The sequence below is a fragment of the Pseudophryne corroboree genome, chromosome 4 (genome assembly GCF_028390025.1).
Source record: "Pseudophryne corroboree isolate aPseCor3 chromosome 4, aPseCor3.hap2, whole genome shotgun sequence".
Classification (NCBI taxonomy): domain Eukaryota; kingdom Metazoa; phylum Chordata; class Amphibia; order Anura; family Myobatrachidae; genus Pseudophryne; species Pseudophryne corroboree.
In genome coordinates, this window is record NC_086447.1 from 669310072 (window position 1) to 669327565 (window position 17494).

The following is a 17494-nucleotide window of genomic DNA, read 5'->3' on the forward strand; positions in this document are numbered from 1 at the left end:
TTTTATAGTTTGCAGACAGGGATTTGGGGTTTGAACTCTGCACAGGACCGGATTGTGGTTAATGAATCGCTAATTACAAATAAAGTATTGTATTTACCAACGTAATAATACCGACTTAGCCTCAAGGGTTTTTATGCAGTAGTGAATGGTTGGTGCTGCTCCCAGATATTAGTTCAGGGCAAACTATGTTTCGAGGGGGGGTTGCAGAGACGCAAAGGAGACTGTTAAGTCTATCTGGGGCACACTTCAAAATAACCGATAACCTTTTTATAGTTTACAAGATTTGTTAAAAGATTACACAGAATATATACTTTAGTCTTGATATGCGACAGAGCCACATGCAATAAAGTTGCATGTTTTGATTGTAGATTTGCAATAACAACCTATTAACACTGAATAGCAGTGTACAATTGATCAGTCTGTAAAGAGCTTTTGCAGTCACATGATGCTGAGCTTTTCATTACACTGCCAGCATGCACATTGTACAGAGCATTATGCATTGATGGATCTACTGTACAGTATGTGTTTCCTCTTGATTTTGTGACTCTTACATTATTAAGGCATGGAAAATATCTATATGAGAGAATCATCAATCATAGTATATACTTTAATATGGTTATTTCCGATTTTTCTGGTGCTAGCAAAATGAGTCAAGTTGCGGTGGTGACTTTTTTACATGTACAAGTTACTGCTTAGTAATGGCAGAGAAATGGCTCTCTCTGGCTCTATTACTACAGATCAGCCTGGGGATTTTAAGCACAAGGATGAAATTGACCCCAAACAAGGACTGAATGGGTCGCCCAAACAACACAACACCTGGACTGAGGTTGGTGAGTAACTCATGGTCACAATATTAGATAAATGTTCACAAACGTAACTTTACTAACCCAGTAGCACTGCATAGCAAACCATGTCAATGTCTTAAAGTAATACAGTTTGCAGTTTCATCCAGCATTATGCTATTATGAATGTTTACAGTAAATCAAGTTAAATAAAAAAAGTTACTAATATATATTATTTTAATAGACTCTAACTAGATTAATGAACTCTATTTATTGTAATCTTTGTACATATTTATGAATGTACATTTATCTGTATTGCATGCAATATATAATTATGTTAGTATATTAACAAGTAAACAGACATAGTAATTATAATATAAACCTCAGCATTCATGAACATTTATATTGGTTTGGGGCACTTAGTATAAAATATTATGTACTATAGTAATTTTCATACTACGGCCGAGTTCGGTATATACCATGCCTTGTACATGATTGCCCCTTTAAAACAACGTCAGAGTTCATCCGGCATCCGGCACTGTTGCCGAACTCAGAATGCATTATGTCCCGCCCTATAAGTTATTTAATATTTTTAGTGTTTCCATGCAGTTATACAAACTGGATTTTAGTTAAAGAGTGACATAAAAGAAAAGAAAAATTATTGTTTAATAAATAAATTGATATACCTTTGAGGAGAAAACAACTGGCATTTAACAAGTGACCAAGAATGCGGTGCCTACTGTATGTTGATAGCAAAGTTTAGGAGGCTTTCTCTACAAATGAAACAAAGATGGGCCATGGGATTTGTTTAGCTATGTGTCAATATTAAGTTCTTTCTAACTGTTGCGCTCTTGCCTTGTGTGTGGAGTTTTCTGCTGACTTGGTTTGTTGGGCATTAACAAGCTGACCACATGTACTGTGCTTTGTTTTGCCTTTTTTTGTCCTGAGAGAGTAAATTGATTGGAACCTAGAGATAAAAGAGAAATGTGCAGTTACAAGAGTTTTCTACAGCAAGGGTCATGAGAGAGCAATAACAGTGAACAGGGTCCGGTGACAGCAAATTGGCAAAGAGACATGAATTACTCCAGATTTACACCGAGATAACATTTTACAAGAGATGTCTTTAAATTATATCAAGAACTTCTATGAAGGATGTGTGAGTATTAAGTGACAGCGTAGCATTCTAATAGATGGAATATAGCATCTGTCTCCCATGCTGAAACACACAGGACAGATACCAGCTACAGTATCTATTTCAGTACTAGTCACTATTCACAGCATAGGTTCATTTGAGCCTAACTAAGAGCATTTCTTGAAAACATAAATTGTTAGGGATTACGTAAAACCAGAGATGAGTGCCGTAGGTGTTAAATTATCTGAATGGATATAAAGAATCAAATATACTGTATTAGTTTCTTGAATTTGACCCACATATTCCTATTAGTGTATAGTATTTGTCTCTTGGCTGTCTTCGAATATACAGTATGTGAAATAATGATGTGTTTAGTTTCTGGATGTTAAACCTTGTGGTGAAAGCCCTATATGTTCTGAGACAGCCTCTAGTTATTTATTTGCTAGGGGCTATCTGGAGATTTCTATCAACTGTATGTTGGAAAACAATGGATAAACATGGAGTTCTGTTTTACTACAATGCTGACTGTCCTTTGATAAAATACAATAGGTAATCGAGGCATCCAGAGGTTTGTTGGACAGAAGAGCTTTTTATTGTCCTTTTTTTCAGTGCAAAGAACAATTGTTTATTTCAGTGGCAAATAAATGCTGAATTTGGTCCAAATGTGGGGTTTAATGTTTCTGGTGTTAGCATATTACTAAGGAGAAAACAGGAGTAATGTGATCAATGACGGAATGTATGTAAGTTGTAATCATTTTAAGAAATGTAAATGTTAAATTAGTCTAACAGAAGAAGCTCTAACTATAGAATGATAGCCAATGTTACGTGATTTATTTTTTGTAACTTTTTTATTGATTTTTTTTCTTAAAGCTAAGACCTCCAACAGTGATTGGTCAGTTCCACACCCTTTTCTTTGGTTCTGTGCGAATGTTTTTCCTTGGTGTCCTTGGTTTTGCCGTGTATGGGAATGAGGCCTTGCATTTCAGCTGTGATCCAGATAAGAGGGAGGTGAACCTCTTCTGTTACAACCAGTTTCGACCGATAACTCCTCAGGTGAGGCATGATGATTGGTATATATATATATATATATATATATATATATATATATTGCCCTACAGTCTGATTTGTTGCTTCTTCTCTTTATGTTGGTTTCCTGAAAGCATTAAGATGAATATAATTAGTACCCTTTTCATGAAAATAATCTAAAAATGTTGATGCTTCCTCCTCTGCCATGAACTACATGTCCTTATATTATCCTCCACATGCCTATTTATTCAGCTAGATGTCAATTGTTCATACATTGAACACAATAGCTAAATACAGGGTAAAGTCAATATATACTTAAAATCATAAATATGCATTTTAGATTGGAAAATCTGTTAGTATGTGGATTTCTAAATTAGGGATATAGTCAAAATTTAGACTGTGAAAACTGACAAAGTGCTGTAACTATTGACAAAATGTTGACAACTACAGATGTGTCCTTATACATCGCTGCAGCTAAAAGTCGGTGCACAGCCTATGGTAAGGGGATGTACACACGCTCCCACTACCCACACAGTATACTGCTACTTCTGGGACCTAGTTGAGCTTCAGTAGTGGCGAGCGATGCTTCCCGTACCATTTACTGTGGGGGAGCTGGCAGAGGGTCTCCAGCAGGGTAGCGGGTAGCTATGCTCCCACTACCTTTAAATAACTCACTCGGTGGTCTGCTCCCATTGTTTTGAATGGGGAAGTGGATGCTGTGGAAGGTTACACTCTGCAATCGCAGCTGCCCCACAGTAAACAACCTCTCGCAGCAACAATATAAAGGGACACATCTGTAAAACGTTGACATGGACATAAGGTTGGTAGGATCAAAAGGATGACAGTCAAAATGTCAATAGTGAATAAATAAATGTTAACAATTAAAATGTCGACATTCAAAATATAGACATATGCGTACAAGAATAATATATAAGACATTCTGACTTTCGACATATTTAACTGTCTATATTTTCATTGTTGACCTTGTGATTTGTCTATATTTTGTTAACATTTCAACCTGCCAATATATAAAATGTCTACAATATGTCTGTGTCTACATTATGTCCCTGTCAACAGGCTGACAGTCTACATATTGGCCCTCATTCCGAGTTGTTCGCTCGTTCTTTTTCATCGCATCGCAGCGATTTTCCGCAAACTACGCATGCGCAATGTTCGCACTGCGGCTGCGCCAAGTAAATTTGCTAAGAAGTTTGGTATTTTACTCACGGCATTATGAGGTTTTTTCTTCGTTCTGCTGGTCGTAGTGTGATTGACAGGAAGTGGGTGTTTCTGGGCGGAAATTGGCCGTTTTATGGGAGTGTGTGAAAAAACGCTGTCGTTTCTGGGAAAAACGCGGGAGTGGCTGGAGAAACGGGGGAGTGTCTGGGCGAACGCTGGGTGTGTTTGTGACGTCAAACCAGGAACGAAACTGACTGAACTGATCGCAGTGGCAGAGTAAGTGTCGAGCTACTCAGAAACTGCTTAGAAATTTCTATTCGCAATTTTGAGAATCTTTCGTACGCAATTTTGCTAAGCTAAGATTCACTCCCAGTAGGCGGCTGCTTAGCGTGTGCAATGCTGCTAAAAGCAGCTTGCGAGCGAACAACTCGGAATGAGGGCCATTGATTGTAGACATATAGTCCATGTTAACATTTTGGCTGTCCAACTAATGTACCTGTTGGGATATTGGTGTCCAGAGCTGGCCCTAACCAATATGATGCCCTAGGCAAGATTTTGGCTGGTGCCCCCTAGCAGCACCACCACTGGTTCCGCCTCTGACCTTGCATCTGTTTCCTAGCACCATCACCCCTCATCTATAGCAGTCCTTATTATGGTGTATGTACCCCCTATATTTTAAATAGGAACAGTTCACACATTTGGCGCACAGCCCAAAAAGAGGTGTGTTTTTGCTGGCAAGGGGCATGGCCACACAATAGTAACCCCAATTCCAATTACGCCACACAGTACTGCAACTTTATTCACATTTGATCATGTGATAGTGTCCATAATTCATATTACATCCCACAGTAGTATCACTTTACCTTATAAACGTTACTCCTCACAGTAGAGCCCCTTATTCACATTACATCACACTGAATTGCTCCTTATTCACATTACACCACACCCTATTGCTCTTTATTCACATTAGACAACACAGTAGTGCCCTTTCTATACGCAACACCACATAGTAGAGCACCTTATACACATAATGCCACAGTAATGCCCCTTACACATGAGACACATTATTAATGTCCTTATAAACATAATGCGCCTTACACATTATGACAACCTTTAATAATGCCCTTTTACACATAACGTCCCTTACACATATGCTGCACATTATTAATGCCCTTATACACATAATGACACACATAGTGCCCCCTACACATTTGCTGCACATTAGTGCCCCTATACACATAATGACAGACATACAGTAGTACCCTGTTACACATATGCCGCACATTATTAATGCCCTTATACACATAATGACACACTTAGTGCCCCTTACACATATGTTGCACATTATTAATGCATTTTTACATGACACACATAATGCTCCTTACACATATTCCGAACACTACTGCACAACCAACCCACTCACATACACACAGCACTCACACTGCCACTAACACTGTGACCTCTGCCTCTGCTTGGATACAGATGTGTCCTCATAAATCTTGCCTCAATGCTAACGTCGGGCACTTTTTTTTAATGAAAATGCATCTTATTTGCATTGCTAGGTGGCTAGGATGAACAAGCAGCTTCTGCTGATTAAAATGATATGCAACATGCCTATATACTGTGTGAGACTGTGGCTGTATCTGCATATGAAATGCTACACACAGAATATAGGCATGCTGCATATCATTTTAATCAGTAGAAGCTGCTGATGCCCCTAGACATATCAAATGCCCTAGGCAATTGCCTAGTTTGCCTATGCCTATGGCCGGCTCTGTTGGTGTCTATATTCTGATTGTCTAAATTTTGACTGTCTAAGTAATATAGCGTACACCTAAAATATACATTATAACAGCTTGAAACCTTAAAGAAGAAACTTACAAAATAATAAAACTATTTGTAGAGTCCTTGCAGCAGCAACAACAACAACATGAGAGGTGTAATGCATATACAAAGTCAGCATTAGTAGAGTTTGTGTCATATACCAGAACGTGACATAACAATAGTATAGCCCAGTGGTTCCCAAACTTTTTTGAATCACGGCGCCCTAGAAAATCAGAATTTTTTTCACGCCACCCCTAGGTCAAAAGTTTCTTATTGAGAAATTTAGAAATAAATATTAAATTAAGTAAACTGTGTTTATATGTCATCCTTAGGTTCAATTATGTGGTGAGGGACAGGATTTGCCTTTGTTTGTCCACATATTTTATGATTGACAGCCACCAGCACTGGTTTTGCCTATTGCATTAACTATAAATAATTTAAATTGATCCTGGACCACCAACCCAGGGCACCCCTGCAAGTGTCCTGCGGAACCCCAGTTTGAGAACCACTGGTAAAGCCAGTTACCCATTAGACTACATACAGATGGGTCCTTATATTGGAGGTTACTTGTATTAGAGGTATAATGGATAATATAGGAGATAAACAGTAGAGATAAAAACGCAATACATCGGAGAGAACAACAAGAAAGAGGCCACGCAGGGAAGCATGGTATATGACAACAAACTGTATGTATATTTTTAATTAAGTTAAAGCATAATTCTGTACACTTGTTCACAATTCTACCCATAGGCGTTTCTATCATAGGTGCAATGTGTGCGGTGCATACGGGCCCCTGGGTCCGGGGGGCCCACACCATACACACTGCACCTATATTGTTTTAATACTCACCTTTCCGGAGTCCCGTGACGAGCACAGCAGCCGCTGCAAAAATAATCACTCCAATATTGGCCACTGCACATGCGCAGTAGATAATTAATCTCCAGACCGTGGCGCCATGCTTCCTGAGACCTGAGCATGCACAGAAAACTCCGGCACAGTGCCGGAACCAACGGCTCCATGTAGAGGAGGTGGCCCACCAGAGTCTCCACAGTGGCCTCCTCTTCTCTCAAAACGCCCGAGTCTGCCCATGCCTCTTACTTTGTTAATTGTGCATCTATCAGCTCTAATAGCTACAGTAATTGATCCAATGATGTCTGAAAACATATGTTTATAATTTTATCTGCTCCTAATATTATTTTGCCGTTTAGTGCTCTGTATGCAGCTGTGTATAAGCTTTTTTAATTTTTAAATTACCAATGTTTTGTTTTAACATATTTGGCCATTTTAAATATTGTGAGTTATGTAAAACTCACGGGGATATCCTCTGTGGTAGCCACTCCCCTTCACCCCTTTGCAGAGCGTGGGTCACAGGGGGGACGGATAATCAGTCTCCCCCTCCTGCAGCTGAACTCTTCACCTCAGAGATCTGCATAGTTGTGTCGAAGTTCCCTCTTCACACTTTAGTTCCGACACATGTGCCCCGGAATTCTGCTTGTATACGTGTGTGTGTGTGTGTGTGTGTGTGTGTGTGTGTGTGTGTGTGTGTGTGTGTGTGTGTGCGCTCACTAGTGGACAGCGCATCTGACATTGGGCTGTGCAGCATGAGCTCTCATGTCATGTCATGCTGCACACAGCCGCACATGCGTATGCGCTAACTAATCCTGAAAATATATATACATTTACACACATATACAGTATATCTATATATGTTCTGCTTATATATATATATTATATATATATATATATATATATATATATAGAGAGAGAGAGACAACCGCTGCGTGGGGACCGACACCTCGACATGCTTCTTTGCCTATATATCTGAATAAAACTTAAAATTGATTCAAGTCTGGTGAGTGCACCCCTGATTTCTTCTTCTGTGTGGAGTCTTTAACTCAGACTGTCAGTGATCCTGGCAGGCAGTTTTCCTGCCGGGCTACCCAACTATTTGGTGGCGGTAGGAGAAACAGACAGGGAAGCATCAGTGCAGATACATGCATAATGACGGCAATACAGCACAGACCACAGGGACTGAATCAAGTAACAGGGGAAAAGGAGGTGGGAGGGGTCTGGAGGCTTTAAATTGAGCAGTTGGAGCGTATACTTTAAAATGCAATATTGGCACGGTGGCCCCGTTTTTTGTGTCCCTGATCCTTGGAGCCCCCCTGAAATTGCCAGGCTACTAAGGACACCCAGCCATTTTTAATATGGTGCCAGTCATCAGCCAATCAAAGCTTGCAGACCGGCAGTGGTGGCACCTGATTGGCTGCCAGGCCGCAAGCTTTGATTGGCTCACAAGTCGGTGATATATTTCAAATAGCTACCGCCCAGCAGAGACCGTACTTCAGTGAGGGGCATGAGAGGCGCGTGCTGTGCTGCGCTCTCCTCCTCTTCCCTCAGACATGAGCAGCTGTGGCAGTGGTGGGAGAAGCCCAGTAGTGGTGAGCACTAATGGGGACATTACGTCACATGTAACTGGCAGGGGAACTATTTGTAACTAGCACTATACTGTGGGCATTATGTGTAATTGGCATTACTGGGAGTATTATGTGTAAATGCCACTATACTGGGGCATTATGTGTAACTGGCACTACTGGGGGCATTATGTGTAATTGTCACTACTGGGGGCATTATGTGCAGCTGGCACTATACTGAAGGCATTATGTGATCCGGCATTACTGGGGGCATTATGTGTAATTGGCACTACTGGGGGCATTATGTGTAGCTGGCACTCTACTGGATGCCTTATGTGTATCTAGCACTATACTGGGAGTATTATGTGTACTTTGCACTACTGGAGTCATTATGTGTATCTGGAACTATGCTGGGCATTGTGTGTAATTGGTACTACTGGGGGCATTATGTGTAGTTGGCACTATACTGGGGGCATTATGTGTAACTACCACTATACTGGGGGGATTATGTGTATCTGGCACTGTACTAGCAGTATTATGTGTATCTGGCACTATACTGAGAGCATTTTGTGTAACTGGCACTATACTGGGGGCATTATGTGTAACTGGCACTATACTGGGGGCTCCAAGGATCCGGCCTGGGTCCAGTTGTTACTCACGGCAGCGCAGCCTTCCTCTGGTAGGCACGCGGTCAGACGCGGGGTGAGGCGTCCAGTGTTTAGTGAGACTCCTGAAGTGTACACTGCGGCAGTTTCTTTCCATGTGGATGCAGGACATGGGGGCAGCAATGTTGCTCTGTCAGCATATCGAACTGATCTCCAATGGGATTCTTGGTAATTCTCAGTTGACTCTCTTCACCAATGGCAAGCTGCCTGAGGGTATATAAGCAGGATCCTGGGAACAGGAAATTGCCTGAACTTCCTTCTCTAGTGCCTGCTAGTGCATGTTGCTGTTTCTAGGCTCCATTCTGTGTCTTCACGTGTTCTCTGGTGCCGGTTGCCACTAGCTATCTCCAGATTTCTTCAGCATTGATTATTTCTTCAGACTTCTCAAGTACCGATTGCCATCGGTTATCTCCAGAGGTCTTCAGCATTGATTATTTCTTCAGTGTTCTCAAGTACTGATTGCCATTGGTAATCTCCAGCATCGATTAACATCAGTTATTTCTTAAGAGTTCTCAAGTACCAATTGCCATCGGTTATCTTCAGCATCGATTAACATTGATTACTTCTGCAGTGTTCTCAAGTACCGATTGTCATCGGTCATCTCCAGAGTTAATTGGCATCGATTATTCAGAGTTCTCAAGTACTGAGTGCCATTAGGTGTCTCCAGCATCAATTAACATTGATGACTTCTTCAGTGTTCTCAAGTACTGAGTGCCATTGGTTATCTCCAGCATCGACTAACATCGATGACTTCTTCAGTGTACCAAGTTTTGAGTGGCATCGGTTATTTCCAGTATCGAATAACATTGATTACTTCTTCAGTGTACTCAAGTTTCATCTGCCATCAATTATTTCTATAACTCTCAACACCATATAATATTGACTTTCTCAAACAGCCAACAGTGCTGATTTCAACAGTTATCCTCAGTGGTCTTCTATTCAGAACTATTCTTCTTCAGATATCTTCAAGTACCAACTGTACCTGGTTATCTCTAGTATCTTTTCCTTCCAGTTCCTCTACTAACTACCGGGTACCTGGCCAAAGGGCTGCGGCCTGCATGGTGGGTGTGGCAAAGCCCAAATCCCTATAGGAGGGGGTCACTGGTGAAAACCACCTGCGGGTTAGACCTCGCCAACATCTGGTGTTAGTATATAAAGAAGTCCTACATTTGCCCACCTCGTCTGCTGTTGCCTTCCCAACCAGTAACCCCTTTACTCAGCTCGCCAACTGAGACCACCAAGGACCAGGACTTGACAGGGGCATTATGGGTATCTGGCACTATACTGGGGGCATTATGTGCAACAGGCCCTGCGCAGTTTCCTTATTATCGGGAAACTGAGGGTTGGATAATAAGGCCCAGTGTACTGACATTTTTCCCTTATAATAAAGATTTTCCTCACCTTTTTTAACTTGCTCAGGGGGGTGAGCAGAAACAAATGCGAATTTCATCTGAAAATCAATGTGTGTTTGGAAGTGGATTGCAAATGAAACTCGCAGTACGGCCCGCAGAGCCGGCCCTAACCAATATGATGCCCTAGGCAAGATTTTGGCTGGTGCCCCCCTAGCACCACCGCTGGTTCCGCCTCTGACCTTGCACCTCTTTCCCAGCACCATCACCCCTCACCCATAGCAGTCCTTATTTTGGGGTTTGTACCCCCTATATTTTAAATAGGAACAGTTCGCACATTTGGCGCACAGCCCAAAAAGGGGTCTGATTTTGATGGCAAGGGGCATGGCCACACAATAGTAACCCCAATTCCAATTACGCCACATAGTACTGCAACTTTATTCACATTTTATCATGCAATAGTGTCCATAATTCATATTACATCCCACAGTAGTATCACTTTACCTTATAAACGTTACTCCTCACAGTAGAGCCCCTTATTCACATTACATCACACTGAATTGCTCCTTATTCACATTACACCACACCCTATTGCTCTTTATTCACATTAGATGAAACAGTAGTGTCCTTTCTATACGCAACGCCACATAGTAGAGCACCTTATACACATAATGCCACACATTAGTAATGCATTTATACACATAATTCCACACAGTAATGCCCCTTACACATATGAGACACATTATTAATGTCCTTATAAACATAATTCGCCTTAAACATTATGACAACCTTTATTAATGCCCTTTTACACATAATGTCCCTTACACATATGCCGCACATTATTAATGCCCTTATACACATAATGACATGTATAGTGCCCCCTACACATTTGCTGCACATTATTAGTGCCCCTATACACATAATGACACACATACAGTAGTATCCTGTTACACATATGCCGCACATTATTAATGCCCTTATACACGTAATGACATGTATAGTGCCCCCTACACATTTGCTGCACATTAGTGCCCCTATACACATAATGACACACATACAGTAGTACCCTGTTACACATATGCCGCACATTATTAATGCCCTTATACACATAATGACACACATAGTGCCCCTTACACATATGTTGCACATTATTAATGCATTTTTACATGACACACATAATGCTCCTTACACATATTCTGAACACTACTGCACAACCAACCCACTCACATGCACACAGCACTCACACTGCTACTAACACTGTGAACTCTGCCTCTGCTTGGATACAGATGTGTCCTCACAAATCTTGCATCAATGCTAATGTCGGGCACCTTTTTTATGAAAATTCATCTTATTTGCAATGCATTGGTATGTGGCTAGGATGCACAAGCAGCTTCTGCTGATTAAAATGATATGCTGCATGCCTATATACTGTGTGAGACTGTGGCTGTATCTTCATAGGAAATGCTACACACAGAATATAGGCATGCCGCATATCATTTTAATCAGCAGAAGCTGCTGATGCCCCTAGGCATATCAAATGCCCTAGGCAATTGCCTAGTTTGCCTATAGCTATGGCCGGCTCTGAGTACGGGTTCACCATGAGAACAGCTCACAAGGCCCAACTTGCACCTACAGTAAATGAATTGATCCCATGAGTTGTGATAACTTATTGGTGGTTGTAAGGATATTGTAAAGTTTGGTAGGGAACTGGGAAAGATTGGAGAAGCATAATAGTAGCAGCACCTTAAGCATTTCAGAGTTATATTTTTTATATGCAATAGATGAAACAAATCCTTGACTTTTGTTCAGCTTATTTTGCCAACTAACTATAACCCAGGTCAGATTTGGTGTAAAAGGGCTCTTGTAAAATAGCCCGGGTCGAGTTCTCTGCGATTTCATGCCTGGTAGCTTACAGTGTTTAACATGAGAGATACCCAGGTTACAGGAAAGAAGTATTACTGTTTAGTACCTATTCCCAATGAAAAATGTAAAGAGTGAACAACTGCTCAAAAGCATCATTAGCCTTGGGGCCAATCTACCTGCGAGCATTATTTTCACGCCTCATTGTGTGTCAGCAGCTGCACTTTATAGAAGCTCAGGCTCGCAAAATTTTGTTTGCACCTCACAGGTCTGCATACAATATAGTGCAAAATGGGGTGGGGATTGGACTGGGAGGGGTGCAAGATGCGGTTTTGTTTCCAGCGTGTCCATGCTGTTGCAGTGGAAACTCGCACTCTTCGCCTGCAATTGGATTGCCTCTTTAATGTCTTAATAGTCTTAGTAATAGTCAATAAGACAAAGAAAACAGAAATAGTAAAGATGCAATGTACATTATATGGGCCCAAAAATACAGCTCATAGATCTTAATGCCCTCAATTGCTTTTAGCCATTAAAGCTGCTGATTTAATGGGCATGTCGGTAAATGCACTCAAAAACCTCCCTGTGTGACTGGTGCTCTTGGCTGTACACATGTAAACTAGCTGTTGGTGAGAGCTAAAGAGCCTGTGACGTGGTCGTTCAGAGTCTATTAGGAGCCTGTATCCATTCTGATAGGTTCCATGAAATCATATAGCTTCTCTGAAGTATCATGAGCACGCTTCTGCCAGTACATGGTTCCTGATGTATATCAATGGCTAGTTTCATGCAGGTACGAGTTTATTTACTCCCACCTATACCACAGTACATACACTGTTACACACTCACAACTCATCTAGTGCCAGATGTGCTGCCTTGAAAAGTGATAAAGTACCAGCCAACCAGCTCCTATCAATCGTTTTTCAAACCCAGTCTGTAATATGGCAGTTAGGATGCCGATTGGTAGGTACTTTATCACCGTGAAATTTATCACTTTTCAAGGCTTAGTACATCTCCACCCAGGATCAGTATGAGATACCGGTGGTCAGAATCCCGGTGGTCAGGAGAGCAACGCTGGGATCCTAACAGCTGGGATCCAAGCTTGTGTCGGGATTCTGGCATCGGTATCCTGACCACTGGGATCCCGACCAGCGGTCAACTGACTGCCTCCCTTCCCCCCCTAATCTCCACTTTAAAGGTGGGTACACACTGGTAGATATATCTGCCGATCAATTGATCGGCAGATATATCTATGGACGGATCGGGCAATGTGTTGAGCATACATACTGCCCGATCCGTCGGGGACTGACGTCATGAATTGGGCGGGCGTGTACACACGCCCACCCAGTTCAGCTGTCAATCACCGCTGGCTGCCGCAGCATGTGTACGGGCAGTCGGACGACCGCCCGTACACACATAGCGATGCGCCAACATATCGGTAGATATATTGTCCATCGGCTGTGTTGCGGGGCCGACGCGATACGTCTGTGAACGACGGAGTTCACAGACATATCGCCCATACACACTGGCCGATGGACCCACACTATATCGGCCATTCAAGAGAACGGCCGATATGTCGGCCAGTGTGTACCCACCTTTAGTCACACTCACTCCTCTTCAGCAACACTTACTTTTATTCTTCCCCACCTACCTGAGACTGGTACACATTCACATCTCACCCAGAACCCACTTTGAGTACAACCAAGGTAACAATAATGTAGTCAGAAAATGACAAATATGTGACCAAAATGGTTAAAATTTTGTTTGTGCTAGTTGCCTATTCCAAAACATGGCCATGGCTGTGGTTGCAAACAGCAGCACAGTTGCAAACCTTCTTGGATACTTCAAAGCAAGGCCATTTTCATTTGTAATGATCTGAATCAGTGCTTCTCAAATCCAGTCCTTATAACACACCAACAGTGCGTGTTTTCTAGGTCTACACACAAAATCACATGAGAAATAATTAGAAGCACCTGTGGATCTTTTGAAATCTGTCATTCAGTAATGAATACTTTACATATACTGTACTTACCTGCTCACCTGGAAGGTGTGGGAGTCTCACGATTTTTCAGGTAGTCCCCAAAGCCTCTGGCAGAGTCGGTGGATCTCCTGCACTTCCTAATGAAGTGGTCAGGATGGAGAGAGAATACAGGGAATTGCAGGTCCTGTAGGGAGGGGACGGTGCCAATTTGACATGATTCAATGAGAATTACATCATTGTAACCCCTCCCCACAGGCCCTTGATTCATGGCATTATGCCACAAAGGGGGTGGGGCCTAATGATGTTAATAGTATTATCCCGCCCCTGAAGTGATTAACTGCTTCTCCACTCTGGGCTGCTACCATAGAGAAGAAATAAGTACCTAAGTATGTGAATACATCTGCGCTTCAGCGAGCATATATAAAAACCATGCACTGTGTGTGTGAGGCCTTAAGAGAACTATAAACCACACATATTCCAAGGCTCGTGCACGTGCTTTACATTACATTCATTAGTTTTTAACACTAAATGAAAGCTAAGTGAATAAGTGTAATGCTAAGAAGAACTTTCCTTTACTGTACCTGCACATGATGTATACTCTTTCCATAAGAGGCAAAATGTAGCTGGTGTGCAGATGGGTTGGGTATGAGATGCCAGCAGTAGGGATGGCGGGGGCCACATGAACGACCATGGCATCCCAACATTGAGAATCCCGACACTGGACGGAGATAAGTATTTTACCCCTCTTCCCTACCCTTAACCCTCCGGGGGTCCCGGCTACTGCTAAGCTTCCGGGGGTGTCAGCTACGGCCAACCTTCGGGGGAGTCGGCTACGCTACCCCCCCCCCCCCAGTGCCTAACCCTGACTCCCCCCCCCCACAGGCCCTAGCCCTGATCCCCACACCGATACTCACCTTCGGAATGTTGGCTGTTGGTGCCTCGGCATCGGTCTCCTAAGGGGAGTCGGGATTCTGGCATTGGTGGTCACGTGACCGCCGGCATCCTGACCGCCGGGAAGCCAAACGCATCCTGTACAGATGGGAAGAGGCATTGCATGATTTAACAATGGGTGTGCTGTAATGGATGGAGTTAAGAATGATAGGTGGGACTAAATATATGCTCCCTTCTAAATTGTGCATTATTTTCTACAAAAGCAGACTTTACTTAGCCTATGAATCTATAACGGGATCTGTGCTCTTATCTTTTAATTTAGAGACTGCAAATCTAACTAGTCTATTCTGTGTTTCAGGTATTTTGGGCCCTACAGTTGGTAACCGTTCTAGTTCCCGGAGCAGTTTTCCATCTCTACGCAGCCTGCAAGAGTATTGATCAAGAAGACATACTTCAGAAGCCTGTTTACACAGTTTTTTATATTATTTCTGTTCTGTTAAGGATTACTTTGGAAGTAGTAGCTTTCTGGCTACAGAGTCATCTTTTTGGCTTCCAAGTTAATCCAGTCTTTAAATGTGATGCAGGAAGTCTTGATAAGAAATATAATCTTACCAGGTGCATGGTTCCTGAACACTTTGAGAAAACAATCTTCCTCATTGCTATGTACACATTTACCGTAATTACAATGGTATTGTGTGTAGCTGAGATTTTTGAGATCCTATGCCGGCGGTTGGGATTTTTAAACAATCAGTGATCGCTACAACCTAACCATCTATTCTTTTTCTGGTGCTCATACTAAGGGTGTCATTTATCAACGAGTAATAAAACTCATTGTGAATGATTTGTTGCGTATGATAAATGCTGCTCCAGCCAATCGGCTCCTGTCATGTGTTTGAAAAATGACAGGAGCTGATTGGCTAGAGCACCATTTATCATACACAACAATACTTTCATTCACAACAAGTTTTATTACTCGTTGATAAATGGGCACCTAAATGTCTAATAAGTCCTCTATTGATACAAAGGACTTAATTAAATATATCTGCAATTTTATGCAGAACTGTATGTGAGCTAATATGTGACAGTGTGACTGGGAAAATATGTTACAGAATATACTTAGATTTATTTAATTGTAAATATGTACATATTTGATACAGATGTGTCCTCTTACATCTTTGTTCTGTGCTCTATATGTTGCGTTACACATAATGGGTGAGTGTCTTGGTAGCGTTGATCGTCTTTTTTGTGTATTTTTTTCAGCAAAAATGCGAAGTAATGTAATAGGACGCATGAGCATTCTCTGCTGATTAAATGATATGCAGCATGCCTAGATCTGTGTGTGACTACGACTGTATGTGCACACAAAATGATATGCTACAGTGTTGTCATGGAAAACACTGTAATGTGGCATTTCGGATGCGGATTGAACTGCAATTACACACAGAATATAGACATTCTGCATATCATTTTAATCAGCAGGAGCTGCTCATGCGTTCTATTATATTACTTTGCATCTAAGACGCATTTTCGCAGTAAAAAAAAAAAAGATGCTTGGCGCTACCGAGTCCCACTACGGCATGGCACGACTTCAAGGGCTGTTTAGCGTGACTGCAGCAAGGATGTAAGAGGACACATCTGTGCACTTGGAAACAGGTATGACTGTGACTGAAATGTTGGAAGAAAAATACAAATATTGAATTCAAGTTATATTTTTCAGTTAAGGATTGTTACGTTCCTGATGCTCAGAACTGGAGAGATGTTTGTGTAGAGAGTCCAGAGCACCAGGACGTGACGCTGAAATAAGGGATGGTACGGGAATAGCCCCTAGCACCCTACCTCCGTTGTTTTACCCGTGTGGTCAGTTCACGGCTGAGTGACTATGGTTTCTTGGGCCCACGGCAGCCGCGTTTGAAGGGCGGATTAGGTCTGCCCAACTCCGATGCCCCCAGGTCTTAGAGTGAGACAAGGCGTGAACCAAGACAGGATAATAACAAGGGGACCTCTAACTAAAGCAAACAGAAGCTAGGGGGTACTAACTACCCTAAAACTAAATATATGTGCGGCACGCCGCCAAAGGAAAAGAACAACAAAAGATACCACTGTCCACTCCCCCACACGGCACCGCCGAGTTCCGGGGAGGACAGTGAAAAGCGGAAACCTCCGCAAAAACCACCAATACAAAAGTAAAACAAGGACTAAGCGGCCTAGGCCGCAACATGCGGCAGAAGCCGCTACTCACGAAACCGGGAGAGAACCCCAACAAGCGAGAACCCCCTGATGACCGCAACAGGTTCACTTGGACAGGAAGGATTCCCAGGACCGGCTTCAGAACTCCAGAACTCAGGAGCACAGGGAGCAGGATCGACCAGATACAGCTGACCAGGAACAGACGTTGCA

The 17494-nt window shown here is 42.3% G+C and overlaps 1 protein-coding gene across 1 annotated transcript; it reads left to right on the forward strand.

Annotated features, from left to right (window-relative positions):
- Nucleotides 1-1899: 1899 nt before the first annotated feature.
- Nucleotides 1900-15921, forward strand: GJE1 (gap junction protein epsilon 1). The gene is made up of 3 exons (XM_063919772.1): nt 1900-1938; nt 2785-2967; nt 15456-15921. The coding sequence occupies exons 1-3, from the start codon at nt 1900-1902 to the stop codon at nt 15849-15851; spliced, it is 618 nt and encodes a 205-aa protein (XP_063775842.1). The 3' UTR covers nt 15852-15921.
- Nucleotides 15922-17494: the final 1573 nt, after the last annotated feature.

Coding starts and splice junctions, on each gene's coding strand:
- GJE1 (XM_063919772.1), top strand. CDS start 1,900: ATGTCTTTAAATTATATCAAGAACTTCTATGAAGGATGT. Junction 1,939..2,784: donor AGAACTTCTATGAAGGATGT/GTGAGTATTAAG, acceptor TTTTTCTTAAAG/CTAAGACCTCCAACAGTGAT. Junction 2,968..15,455: donor TTCGACCGATAACTCCTCAG/GTGAGGCATGAT, acceptor TCTGTGTTTCAG/GTATTTTGGGCCCTACAGTT.